General features: G+C 29.9%; 1 protein-coding gene across 1 annotated transcript in view; it reads left to right on the top strand.

Moving 5' to 3' along the window:
• The window catches only part of LOC107456421 (F-box/LRR-repeat protein 5), a gene marked incomplete in the record, with an annotated part of 48,655 nt that extends 37,330 nt beyond the window's left edge, over positions 1–11,325 (top strand). The window contains 2 exon segments of the mRNA XM_043053868.2: positions 2,106–2,558; positions 5,575–11,325. Coding sequence (XP_042909802.1) covers positions 2,106–2,558; positions 5,575–5,803 — 682 coding nt within the window.
• Between the last annotated feature and the right edge of the window lie 3,740 nt (positions 11,326–15,065).

Here is a 15,065-nt window from a genome sequence, read left to right as displayed (position 1 = left end):
ATTTTAAAAAAAATTGTTTTTAAATATAAATATATTAGTTTAAATTGAAAATACAAAATAACTGAAAAATGTATTAACAGTTTTGAAGGGCATAACATCAGTTTCAGTTACTGACACTGGTGATGTATCACCACTATGCTAAAAGAATTGACCATGAATGAAAAAAAAGTATTCTTGAATAGTACTATAGATAAATAAACCTGTTTATGACGAACCAAGCACTTAGTCCCTAATATTTTAATTTGTATGGCAATGCCAAACTTCAGTTATGTACTATTAAATGAGAGGACCAATTGAACTTGATTACTGATTAATCTTCCTTTGTTTAAGATGAAGAGTCAAACAATATCAATAAAACATTATACTTTTAAAAACAAATATTCTCTAGTATACTTAATTATCAATATGTTATTAGTTCTATGTTTATTTTACCTCTTAAATATTTTTCTGATAAAATTGTGACGTAATTTGAGTAAAAGGGTTTTGGACAGTTTTGGACAAAGGGGTTTTGGACAGGACGGTTTAAACTGTGGATTAATCCATTCTGTCCTAAACCTTGCCAACCCTGTGTATAATATATGTACAGGAGAAACACAGGGAATTTTTTCTTCCTCCAGGTTTGAGTGGCAACCCTGTGCTATACAAGTAATGAATACCACCCTAATTGATTGATACCAGCATACATACTTAATGAAGCATCCATAATACATGATGCGTTGCGTTTTTAAAAAAGGCTTCTTTTTTTTATTCAGGGTTACTGCACGTATCCTAATTATGTTGTTTTTCTTTCTGAAAAGTGATTAAAAATATTTGAGTGCTTAAAAGGTGCTTATTTTTTTGTTAAAAAATCTGTCTACGCTCCTTGTAATATTGTAAAAGAAATATGAAATATTCGAGTTGCTAAAATTTACAGCATCTTAACGTGTCAGGATGTGATAATGTAACAATTACTAAGTACATAAATTAGTATAGTAGGATCTTATACCACCATACATAATTAGTTAAGCATTAATAATAGTTTAGAAATTTTTTCAGACGCAAGTGGGTACCTGTCAATTCAGGGTTGCCGCTCCACAGGAAAAAAACCTGGAAAATACGGGGAATTAAAAATTAATTTAAAATAATGGAGATAATACTTGTGATTGTACAGATATAATGCTTAATGTTCTCTTATCAAAAGTGAGATTTTTTTTTCTTTTCCATGTCGATTTTCGTCTATTATTATACAAAAGCGTGTTTTTCACATTGTTCTATTCAACGTTTTCACGATTCATTCAACCACAATCCATTTCAACGTACCATCAGTGCATAGCGGACGAAAGGGCCAATCATTTTAATCGTTTGATGAAATACTTGCGGGTCCGCCTGTGCGTATAATGAGCTGGATTCGGTGAGATTCTTCCACTCTAATGTGCAACTCTACTGTATTTTGCAAAATATTCTCAATTTTAGGCTTCATTTTCCACCCTGTGAAATCGAACCAAAAAATCTCATAATCTTTCTATGAATGCTAATATGATTAATGTACAGAGAATTATAGATTTGAGTGGCCAGCGTGTACATACATTAAGTACCTAAATTAGTATAACAGGATCTTACAAGTCAGGGTGCGTAGCCTTTTTTAAAAGTGCTTAAAGGTGCTTATTTTTTAATTAACTTTTTTAAAAGCCCTTAAGGTGCTTTTTTTTATTCGGGGTTTGTAAAAAGTGCTTAATTTACTATCTTTTCAAGAGGGATTTTTTTTGCCATGTCGATTGTCGTTCTAAATTACAAGAAATGCATGATTTTCACAATTTTCATCGCAATATTTATCAGATATTAGTTATTTTATCATGATTATGTGAAGCTTTTGAATATCATTGATTTTATGTTTGTAAATTAAGAACGATAGAAAAAAATAATTTTTATCACTGCAGATCCTAATTATAATTTTTTTTTAAAGTGATTAAAAATATCTTTTGAGTTCTTAAAAAGTAATTAAAAGGTGCTTATTTTTTGTTGAAAAATCTGTCTATGCACCCTGCAGGTCATTCATACCACCCTATGTAACTAATTAGGCATTCATAATAGTCTAGCAATTTTACAGTCAATACATACTGTTTCAGGTTAAAGGAATATTCGAGTTGCTTAAACTTACAGCACCTCAACATGTCAGGATGTAAAAACGTAACAGACCTGGGTCTTTTCTGGCTGGCCGACTGCATGGCCGTCTTACCACCCGATCTCCCGGATGGCTCCCATCACCTGAGGGAGATCTACCTGAGGGACTGTCTACAGGCAAACAACAACTGCTGTTGTGAGATTGAAGAGACGGCAAGTTGCCTCAAAATTGACTTTTGCAGCAGCTCTTGTTGCTGGCAGAGAGACGGTTTCATGTGTCACCTGGCAAAGCTGTCTCTGAACTGTCCCTACTACATGCAGCAGCCGGGTGCGAGCAGCGTTCGTAAGACGACGGCCACTTTCTTCACTTCTTCCTCTCAGAAGAGAAGAAGAGAGACAAAGTCTCTCAAGTTTTTGAGTATTTCGGGTTGCTGTGAAATTACGGATGAAGGATTGAGGTAATTCCACTTATTTTTCTGCTTTGTAATGTTAATTTTTCACTTTGTTCTATACAAGACTATGCATAATATATACAAGAATATACAGGGTGCGTAGCGTTTTTAAAAAGTGCTTAATTTTCCCTTTTCAAAATGAGAGTTTTCCTTTACCATGTTGATTTTCGCTACAAATTATGCAAAAAAAACACAGTTCACATTGTTTTATTCAACACGTTTTCACAATTAATTCAAACCCAATTTATTTTGACGTAATGACAGTCCATTGCTTATGAAAATGACGCTCGTTTTACATTATTCAAACTTTCATGATTTTTTTTTTGGCATGACGGTTAAAACAAGATAAAACTGTCAGTTGTCAAAAACCTTCCAACCCTGCCTAATTCTGAAATTTTTTTGAAGTGCTTAAGGATATTATTTGAGTTCTTGAAAAGTGCTTAAAAGGTGCTTATTTTGTGTTGAATAATATTTCTACGCACCCTGATATATGTCTTATGCAAGAATATATATCATGTACAAAAATATCTATCTTATACAAGACTATGTATCTCGTATACAAGAATATATATCTTATACAAAGTATATATCATAAACAAGAATATATATCTTCTCTTTTTCTACACTCAGCTTTAAATTTATTATTTTTTTTCTCCATTTATTTATTTTATTCAGTGTGTAAGTTACTTCTGGTAATACATTATTTGTTAATATTATTTCATTTATACTGGTAGTTGAATTATTTGTTTATTATAACGATTTTAAGTATCTATAAACATTAGATTTTTTGTTATATACAAAAATATGCAGCTTTCAATCAATTTTTTTGCAATTATTTTATTCAGTTCAGCAAGTTTTTTTTCTGTAATGTATTATTTGTTAACCTTAAATATTATTTAATTTATGCAAGTAATTGAACTATTTGATTATTATAACAATTTAATAGTCAATATTAATATCTCTTAATTATCCTAAGTCATTAAAACTTAATCAGATAATGCATAGCTTTTAGAGCTTCATTATATTTTTAATTTTCTCCAGAAACTATGAAGATAAATATGTTTACTTAAGAAGTGGGTGTAATAACTGTAATTGTGTTTATTAATCAAGCAGATGATCGCAACAACAGAATCTATTTAAATTTGTTACGAATAGAAAATTGTCAATTATTTCTTAATCAAGCTGGTTAAGGAGTATTTGAAACCAGTGCAAAGTTTATTTCCATGCTTGGGTAGAAATAAAGAGAATTTAATGAATGGTCAGTTACAGAAAGATTTTATTTTATAACCGTCGTTGGACAGCCGACCCAATTTTTTTGGTTTACGACTACTACTGTTCAACTACGTAGCTTATTAATTGTGAACCCAATCTAGAAAGCAAGGGAACTCCTGCAGCAAGTACTGAGAGTAATTTTGCCTTTGTTGAGGACTTTTTTGATTAAACTAATCCGCATTTGGGTTACATGGAGAGGGAAACCACGAGAACCTTCCACTGTTAGCCCGGAGACAAGGGAACTGTGACCCATGATCCGTCTACCACTGAGGGCATTTTACTTCAGCACTGTGATCGGTGTGCATGTGTAATTCATATCGATCATGTTTCGAACCCGGCAGAGCTCTTTGGGAGGCGAGCACTCTATCCCCTGAGCCATTACGAATAGATAAATAAAAGATTATAAACTTTACGTAAAGAAATGTCCATTCCATGTTATTCTTATCAATAAATTATTTTTCATTAAGTGTTATAGCTGTTTGTAATAGCTCTATTCATACTGAATTACCCTATATTTAGTTCTATTTCATTGCATTATTGATATTTGTAAAAGATTTTGGTTTGAAATTCAGGTAACCATATTATTAATATAAGAGAAAAATTATTTTAAAATTTATGCATTAAAATTTGTTGTAAAGCTGTCAGCTTGACATAAAAAAATGTGTAGCTTTTATATTCAAATTTGTTTTTATTTTAAAGGAAAAAGTATTTTATAAATATTTTAAGTTTTCTTTTTAGATTTAATTTTAGGACCCTTGCTTACCAAAAGTAAAGTTTTTATTAAGGCTATTTTTGAAAAATATATTTTTATTAATACTGTTTTTGAAAAACATATTTTTATTAAGGCTGATTTTTGAAAAATATGTTTTTATTAAGGCTCTTTTTGAAAGATAGGGATGGTGTTTTCTACACTATGGAGCGCTGCAAGCTCTAGACTGCCTATACTTCCGGGTTACTGTTTTTAGTGTGTTTTGAAGCCATTTGGCTCACAAAGTGATCAGTGTTATTTAAGTATTTCTTGTAGACGTCTTTTTATTTCCTAATTTATTGTTTGTGTTTAAAAGAAGAATTGTTATAAAACACTTCTTACCTTATCACCACTATACCAACTTCGAAATTTAAACCTCAATGATAATTTGTAAAATGAACTTAATCTCGCTGCTCGAAAAATAGGCTAACATAATGAAATTTTCAGAAATGACAGAATTTTTTTTTTTATTAAAAACTAAATTGTCTGTTTCAAAATATCTCCTCATAGAATAAGCTGTATTAAGCAGCTGTATACTTTTTAACCGGAAGTAGAGCAGCCCGAGTCAAAATTCTTGACAGTCCCGTCGAAAGGTTTCGACGGCTTCGGTGCGCTTCAATACGGTTCGACGTCATTTTAGGGTGACCGTCATACGACTTTTTCCGTAATTCATTCGTGGTTTTTTATATACTGACAAACTTCCATCATTCCATGATGGGAAATGATACATTAATACTATGACGGTTGACCATCGAAAGAAGTTTGATTCTCATGGATGAACAATCCGTTATGGTAATTCTTGTTGATTCTCAGAAATATACCATCTAAACGAGTTGCTTTTCTTATGTCGGACCATCATCATTCGGTCTACATTCCTACGTCGGGATGATGGTCGGTTACCATCCAAAAATACAATGGTTCTTGATAGAATTAAGGATGGTTACCATCCAAAAATGTTGACTCGGGAGAGATAATCCATTGTGTTACTCTTTCCAATTTCAGGTGCCTTTTCGAAGCGGGTGTTTTGAAGATGTTGGAATTCTTGGACGTGTCCGGTTGCTGGCTGTTGACGGGTCCCGGTCTTTGCTCTCTGACCAGCGCCCTCACCTTCCTCAAACCTGAGAATCTGTTTTATTGCGACCAAATAGTGGACGGACCGCACCCGGACACTTCGAACGGCTGCCAGAATTTAGAGACAGGAGTGAGAGCCTGTTGTCGTCAACTGCCGTAAAACCTCTTCTTCGAGGCCCCCATGTTAAGCTTTCGCATTTCAGGGTTGCCACTCCTGCAGGGAATTTTGTTTCTTATTTTCTTGTTGATATTTTAGTTCATTTTATTGTTTTAAGTATATGTTTCCAGCAGTTAGTCCTTACATAAAAGTTCTTGTGTGTATGATATGTACAGAGGGAATTGAAGATTTGAGTGGCTTTCATATTTTCTATCTTTACACAGAATATGTTTTATTTTAATGATACTCTAGAGTAGGGGATGCACAGTCTTTTTGGGTGAAGGGTCATTTACACAGAAGGGCTCATATTTAGTCATGTTAGCAGCAAATATGATAATCTAGACATTAACGTTCTGAGCACTAAATATCAGTTAACTTAATAACATATATTTGCAGAAAATTAAATACTTTTAATTCATTGAGTTTATTTAAACCTAAAGAAACTATTACTTTTTTTAAAAAAATTTTCTCCATTTTTCACGATAATTAATTTATCAAATATATATATATATATATGATGCATGTATTTATTATACATACATGAATATTGAGGGGGTTATAAATTTTAATTAAAGTAAATTTATAATGTTTAAGCTAAAACCAAATTGTTGAAAAATTCCTGAGGGCGTGCACGACAGTTGGCGGGCCGCATGTGGTCTGCGGGCCATAGGTTGTGCATCCCTACTCTAGAGGACCCTATACAAAGTTGCCAGTCTACAGGGAAAACCTGGAAAAGAATTTGAAAATGACCCGAAATAACTTTGATTTATTTTCTTTTCAATGCGGGAAATTATGTTTCTTAATTTCATCTTTTATAAAATGGTGACCACTCAAAGCTATGGTATATTGAAGGATGATATTTCAGCTATACTAAACTATTTCATTTAATTATAACATTATTTAAGTACGTTCAGCTGTTCCTTTTTTTTTTCTCTCACTTTTTCAGCAATTAAAACTAGTGTAATAATAATATATATAGCTGACATCATCATAATATATATATATATGAGCCCACTATAGCTCACACAAGAGCACAGTAATTCCGTTTTTCCTCTTAATATATTGTATATAATATGTACAGGGAATTTTTTTTTCTTCCAGATTTGAGTGGCAACCCTGTATTTGTAGATATCTTTACACAAATTATAAAATTGTTGTCACAGAAAAATTTATTTGAAATTTTGTAATGTTTTACTTAATTAATAAAAACAATACTTTAGATACAAATTTCCTGGCTAAATTATTAGACTCACTGACGCATCTTTTGTTTTGGGCTCTTCAGAAACCCTTTAAATCTTTTGGAAAATGTTACTTCAGCTTACCCAGGAGGAAAATGTCCCAATTGATTGTTTATTCACAATTATATCTTGGGCTCACTATGAACGTGCTCCGAGGGACCCATATTGGGATGTCTAGATTTTTTCATATGGGTCCTATGCAGTGTCGACCTATATAGGGCTTGTGTTGGCTGAGTAATGATTATAAAATATCGGGTGAGTCTGAACATTCTATATAAAGCTGATATGGGTTGTAAAGTGGCAGTTAAAGTATCGGGTGAATCGGACAATTCTATACGGGGCCCGTGTTTAAAAAGTATTGAACCCTCGTGGAGCCGAGATGCGTGACTATGGGCCCCGATGAGGATCCTCCTTATTTTGCTGCTAGGGTGTGTAGAATAAAACTAGGAAACAAACACAGTGTGCAACTGACGTACGTGACTCAAACCGGTTTGTATATCAAATGATTAACATTGTAGTGCAAATAGGTTGAAAATAAATACAAATGGGAAGTATATAAAAAATCTCTCGAATAAAAACGCATGACATGTATGCATACCCTCCAACTTATGAAGATTTTGAAAATAATTCTTTCTAGTGGTAGCGAACCAAAGTAGAAATTTTTAAAGCAAATGGATCTCTCATAAAGCTTTTATCAAAACTTAAGAATCTAGCCATATGGCCTGCACTTTTATAAGTAATAGTGGACAAGTTACGCTAAAATAATTTTTTTTTAAATATTAAGACATTAATTTTGCTACCGTCTGAAAAGAAGATTTCTGAAACTACGGAAATTCCGTAGTAGTTGGAGGGTATGTGTATGTTTAAACATAAGAGTATTGCATACAAACTCGTGCAAAGCATGTTATTATTAAAAAACAACAGTGCGTCTAATAATTTTACCAGGGACTGTATATTGCGGGGGAGAGACTACATCCAAAAGGTGAACCATAAAGTTTCAAAAATATTAATTTGTTTTCAGCATTTGAAACTCACCTCTTTCTAACCATGCGTGAGAAATATTCTATTGTTTTTAAACATGTTGTGTTTTTGTTAAAATCTGTTTTTTTTGGGGGGCTCATTCAGGGTTTGCAACTCCACAGGGAATTTTGGTTCTTTCTTTAGAAACTGGGAAAGTACTTTTGTCTTTTAAGAAATGGTGATGACTCAAAGCATAATCTATGGGATATTATAAGGCCGATATTCCAACCATACTGAGCTGTATATCATTTACTTATAGCATTATTTAAGTATGTTCCTTCTCTAAGTTGAAACTAGTATAGTTAGCCCAATATGGGTTGTTGTTTGAATAAAAGGGGGGGGGGAATCCTGTTATTTAAATCCTATTTCTAGTCACTCTATCACTTCTTTTCTAAATACACAGACAGTTGATACTCTCGTCAAATAATGTAATTATAATAAAAAAAACATTTTCAATTCAATGGGAAATACTAATGTAATACAGTCAAATCCCGTTTTATACGAAATAGCGAACATTTCAATGTAACGATTATTTTCCTGAATCCCCAAGAATGTTACGAGTAAATGCTTTCAAATGATGAAAACAATAAATTATTTATTTATTGATGAAAAAACATTACCCCTTTTCTGGCCGTATGAAATGTGCTGACAAATCGTTTTTGATCATTTTAATTATATGTTATGCTGAGAACTAATTCAGTCCGTTTTATACGAAATTCGAAATAGCAAAAATTTCAGTGTTACAAAATGAATCTCTATAGAAACAAAATGAATTAAAAATACCGATATTTCCAATTATGCAGCTAATTATAGAAGTAAATATAAAATTTTTGCTGTTAGGTAATAATTTGAAATGGTTAAGTGAATTACCGTTTTTAATGTGTTTTTCTTAAAATGTTCTTTATAAAACGCTACGTAATAAGGTGATATAGCAGGAAAGAATACCACTTTTTTTATAAAATTTTAATCTGCAATAAACACAAAATATCAAATCATAACAATAGTGGAGAATAGTATAAAGAAAGAATGACATAGAAATATTGTGCTGAGTACTAATACCGAATTTCCGAATGAATTAAAAAATACCGAAAATCTAATTTATTGAAGATGAGCAACCATTTTCTCTCGAAACACTTTTCCATTCTTCAAAAGTACTCATATATTTTTGCTTCTTCAAAATAAAAAGATATTTAAAAAGGGACCGAAACCCCGTTCATGTTTGACATGTGGCTCTTTCTGAAAAGCGTAATTCAGTTGTTTGAATGTGTGCATCATTTTTTGGATCGCAATTTCTACTGGTTCAAAATCATTTGTAAAGAAGAAAAAATGTCATCTCATAAGTAAGTGATATTTTCCACATGTGGAGAGTACCAATAAACTGTAATTAAATGCGATCATGCGAAGTATCCCAATGACGCAAAATAATTTTGGTTCATGTTGAAAGTTGCTATATCAGTACAACAAATTGTGGCTTAGGGACTGCTACGGTCCCTAGGAATTCGTTAAAACGGCATTTGACTGTGTTTTATAAATGCATAAAATTTATTCAATGTATAGTATTCTTTTTATTAGCATTTTATTTTAATAAAATCATAAAAATATTAAGTAACCCATGGATTATTAATTGGATATAAACATTGAAATATTTACATATCAGTTTGAATTTATTTTATGCAAGCATTTTTCCAAGTGATTTCCTTAAATGAGGTTGTTTTTTTTAAATGGGTAGGTATAAAGGAGCGAAACTTATAAGGATTTGATATATATATATATCGAATAATCATATTTAAAGTCAAAGACGTGGAAGAAAGAATTGCAGTAGAGTCTCGATTATCCGAGTTAATGTGAACCACGATTCGCCCGGATAACCGAAAAACTCGGTTAAAGCGAAGACTATAAGAAGCGAAAAAGTAGGTATAAATGTAATATATTTAACAAAATACAAAATTTATATCACCTGCAATTCATATTATAATTACATGGTTGCCACTCCACAAGGAAAACCTGGGAATTTAAAAAAAATCATCTAAAATAACAGGGAATTTCGATTTTTTTTTCCTTTACAAACTGGGAAAATACAGGGAACATAGTTTCTTATTTTTGTCTTTTAAAAAATGGTGACCCCTCAAATCCAAGGTATATTGAAGGATAATATTTCAGCTATACTAAACTATTTCGTTTACTATAGTATTATTTAAGTATGTTCAGCCGTTTTTCCAGCAATTAAAACTAATAAATATAGTTTGTTTCCAGAATGAAGTGGCAATCCTGAATTAAAGAGAGAGAGAGCTTAAAAAAGTCCTTCTGTGTAGCAATGTTTCTCCAATTTTTGTTAGGGATAAACAAGAAGGCTGGTTCTTCTATAACTTTTAAACCATCTGTTGATTTCCATCGCTGGAATCATTTTCATTATTGACGATCAAATTGTCTCATTTCCTGAGTGAGACAGATTTTTTCGTCTGTTTTAAAAAAAAAAAGTGTACTTGAAATATTTAATGACCAGCAGCTGGGAGGGAGCAAAACCAGAGGGACCTAGAAAAGCCAATTAAATTTTTAGTTAAGTAAAAAATAAATGAAGAAAATCAGGAAGTGCAATAAACAACCAAGAAGAGAAAGTTTTTTACGAAAAGATATTTTAAGAAATTTATATGAGAAAACCCTCATTTAAGAAAAATTTCACATAAAATAAACTGCTATGTAAAATGAAAGGTTTAAAAAATAAAAAGATTTAAACAAAACAATCAATTGTTACGTTGAAAAGGTGACAAATATAATTAAATTTTTACCTGAAATTATACAAGGTGGTAAAGCTTTCTTATGTGTTTCACTTGATGTGTGCTTTTTAAGGTTTGTTCTTCAAGTTTTATAAGAAAAGCAAGGTTGCCACTCCACAGGGAAATCACCTAAAATAACAGGCTTTTAAAAGTGGCGCCATCTATTGGATATTTTGCATTTAGTATAGCATTATTTATTTTAAGTATGTTCAAGCCAATTATAACTAAGAGAATGGCAACCCTGCATAGAATTTATTCAATGTATTGTAGTTTATTTTAATAAGGATTATTAATTGGATATAATTGTTCTCCCCAGATGTGAGATTTAATTAAAATTTATTATTACACACAATTGAGAGAGACTCTGGTTCATAAAAAATGATGTTCCCCCCTTCCTTTTATTTTTGATTGTAGATTTTATTTTTAAAAATTATACTCAAGTGTTTTGCACTGTATATGTGTTAACGTTATATAAAAATTTGTTTTTAAATTATTGGATGTGAAATTATTTTCCTAAATTGTTTACACGTCAAAAAAAAATTATAATAATTTGATATCTGTTACATAACTAAAAGAAATGACTGAGATAACCGTCGTTGAACAGCTGACCCAAATTTGGGTTTACAACTACTGATGTTCAACTCCTTGTAATTTTGAACCCAATCCAGAGAACTTGTGAATCAAGAATTAGGATCCTTCATGGAAGAGTTTCCGATGGAACTAACCCGCGTTACATGAAGAGAAAAAACACGGTTCGCTTGATGTCAAGGGGACCTATGATCTGTCTACCTACCACTGAGGTTTATTTACGTCAGTACTGGGGTCGGTGCAAGCCGGAATTCGTCCAGAGAATCGCTCACTGGGAGGCTCTATCCCATGAGCCAACCTGGTTCCACACTTTATTCATTGATTTATATCATCGTGACATTCAAATAAGTTATCGTTAAGCAAAATAAAACAAACGTGGCAAATTTGAAATCACCCAACAGTGGGTCAATTTTTACAAGATAAAATGAGAAAAATAATAATTTTAATTAAGTCATTTTCTAAAAAAATTTTAAAATGTAGAAACTTTTTTGAAGAAAATCAAAAAATAAGATATATAATTAAAAAACGTCGTTTATTGCAAAGTCTTTTTAATAATGAAATAGTTTTTGGTTTGTTTGATCAGGTAAACTGAAGGAGCAACACAAACGGCACATCTAAACCCATGTATATCACGTTTTGTTCATAGTTATGCTTCTATAACATTACTATGAGACTAAATATTTTAAAATCAATGGTAGTTGAAATAAAAAACAAAAGTAATTTTTTTTTTAGATTAAAATTAATGAAGAAATTTTGACTGCGTTTGCTTGCTTTATCAATAGCTGCATGCAGCTTGTCACCAGTTATGTATTCTTTATTTTATTTAATTGAACTTCTTAAAAAAAAAGTGTTTCGCTTAATCTAATAGTAAATAAAAAATTTCATCATTATTTATGAATTGTACTTCAATGTTAATATCTCATCTTATGTTGATGCTGTTTAATATCGATTTATTTACTTATCTATTTTCTACCCTCTGCGAATTCAGCTGGTAGATAAATAAACTGTAGTGTTTATGCAGATGTAGCGGTTCAAAATGTAAATCAATAGAATAAAAGCTTCAAATTGAATTGTTTGTTGAAGAAATATCCCTAAAAAGTGCCTTCAGAGTTAGTCTAGCAGGACAAAGTAATTTCTTTTAATTAAAATACCTTTTTCAATTACAGCAGTATACAAAAAAAAAAGACAGAAACCGCAGAATAGTTTATGATAACAGCATTTTGACAAAAAAATTTTTTATTCATTTACAAGTTCTGTTTTTACTTTCTTGTTTTGTTTTTTTTTCACGAAATGATTAATTCTTCTTTTTTTCAGTACATCTTTAATAAAATAGCTCTATTTTAAAGAAATTTCATAAATTCTATTTTTTTTACTTTTGAATCTTTCATATTTTTGTATTCTATGTTTGATTACTAAAAACACCTCAAAAGTAACAATAAAGGAATTACACAGTCGATTTCACGTTAAACCACAATTTAAAGTAATTAAATATTTATTCGAGTGAAATTATATTTTTTAAAAACATTTTCACATAAGGATTAATTTAAGCAATGATTAAGACTCTCTCCACTAAAAACAGAATACTGTAAGGATCTTTTGAATTTATACGATCTTACCTAAATCGGATAAGGGAATCTGAAATTAGTTATGTTCCTAAAGCTACAGATTTTTTTTTTTCTCTCAAAAATGTATTTTAATTTTTTGTCGGGATGCTCAAGTTTATGAAGAACGAATAAAAGTTTGTAGCTTAGCTTTGTAGACATGCGAAATGCAGTGAAAGATTAAGTAATTCAATTCACGCTTATAGTACTGCGATGTACAAACAATACTTTTCCACTAGTTATTGTTTTAAAGTTACTTTAAATTTTTTGATAATTTAAATTGTAGCCCAACTTTTAAAAAAATGTAAGAAAAAGTCATAAAACGTTTTGCTAAACAAAACAAAATTAATTTGAATTATTCAATTGATTGAGTATTCATATTTTGAAGAAATTATAATATTGGTAGGCGGAATAATTTTTAAGCATAATTTATTTACCTTTTTATTATTTATAAGAAAAGAAACAGACTAGATAAGATATTTCAGTTTTCTTATATCATTTGGTCCATTTTTAAAACCATAAAAACTTTACATAAATATGCGCAAAGAAATAAAAAACTTTACTACATTTACTACCTTGTTCAACAGTATTTATAGTACTAAATTTTTAAAAATTAATACTTTTAATTAAGAAACATATTTGTGAAAAATACCAAATTCTGAAAATGTTAATTACCACAAAATAAATACTTTAAAAATCCTATATTATTTTGATAAAAACAAAATAAATAAAACTTCATAAAAAAAGTACACTTAACACTCTTATACCATAAATTAAGTTTAACAAATTATCCCATTCTTAAAAATATTTCCTATTACAGTTTTTATTATTCAGCATAATAAAATCATATGGATTTTATTTATGAAACTTATGCATTTAAAATATTTTTCGTTCTTTTACTTAATTAAAATAAACTGATGTTAATTTTTTTTATTAGGATATAAATTATCAACATTTATATAAATTTTTTTATTAAATTATATGTAATTTTTTTTTAATAAAATTAAACGTGATATTCAATTTATGAATGAAAACAAAGTTATTGAAAAATCATAAAAATTTTAAGTTTCGATTTATAATTTTCGAAGTTACATTACTTTCATAAATATAAAGTAAGATCGTGAGTTAAAAATAGATTCATGCGCAAACAATAAACGGTAAGAACATGAACTAATGTACAATATATAAATATTTTAATTTAAACTATAAAACGATTCTAAGATAACATAAACATAGAAATATAAATGTGTTAAGTAATTTAATACAAGCATTTGCTTAACTCCCAAGAAATGGATTTATTTTATGAGTTCTTCTAATCCAAAGATAAACTTTATTAAGAACAGGAGTTCTCGATGGTACAATTTATTTAGAAACTGATAAAATGATATATAAATAAATAAACATTGTTTCGAGTAAATTGTTTAACTTATGAAGAAAAAAAAACAGCTAATAATTTGAGTTAAAAAAATTATTAAACAAAATCAGGGTGCGTAGCCAAATTATTCAACAAAAAATAAGCACTAAAAAAATATTTTTAAGCACTTTAAAAACTTATAATTACGTACTCAGGGTTGGAAAGTTTTTGACAATTGACGGTTTTACCTTGTTTTAACCATCATATCAAAAAAAAAANAAAAAAAAAAAAAAAAAAAAAAAAAAAAAAGCGCTACGCACTGTGTTGAAGTTTATACTTCAATGAAATGAAAAATAACAAAAATAAATTCATTATTAATAATTCATTGCATTGAAAATGAATGTTTCTATGAAAAATAACAAAAATTAAAACTTTTGTTTTATTTCAATTTTCGTATTGTTCCGAAATCGTAACGACGAATGGATCATTTCGCCTAGTTCGCTCACAATAATGCTATTCATCGAAATAATTTTTACAGCACGTAAAAATGCAACAGCCATAGGTGAAAAATGTGGTATTATTGATAATTAAATAGTACTAGTAATTATTCAAAATAATACAAAGAAAATATAGTTCTTACATTTCTATTAATTTTAATTATTAAAATGGTAACAAAATATTAAAGAAAAA

This window comes from Parasteatoda tepidariorum, chromosome 8 (assembly GCF_043381705.1).
Source record: "Parasteatoda tepidariorum isolate YZ-2023 chromosome 8, CAS_Ptep_4.0, whole genome shotgun sequence".
Lineage (NCBI taxonomy): Eukaryota > Metazoa > Arthropoda > Arachnida > Araneae > Theridiidae > Parasteatoda > Parasteatoda tepidariorum.
This window is presented reverse-complemented; position numbering and strand designations above follow the sequence as displayed.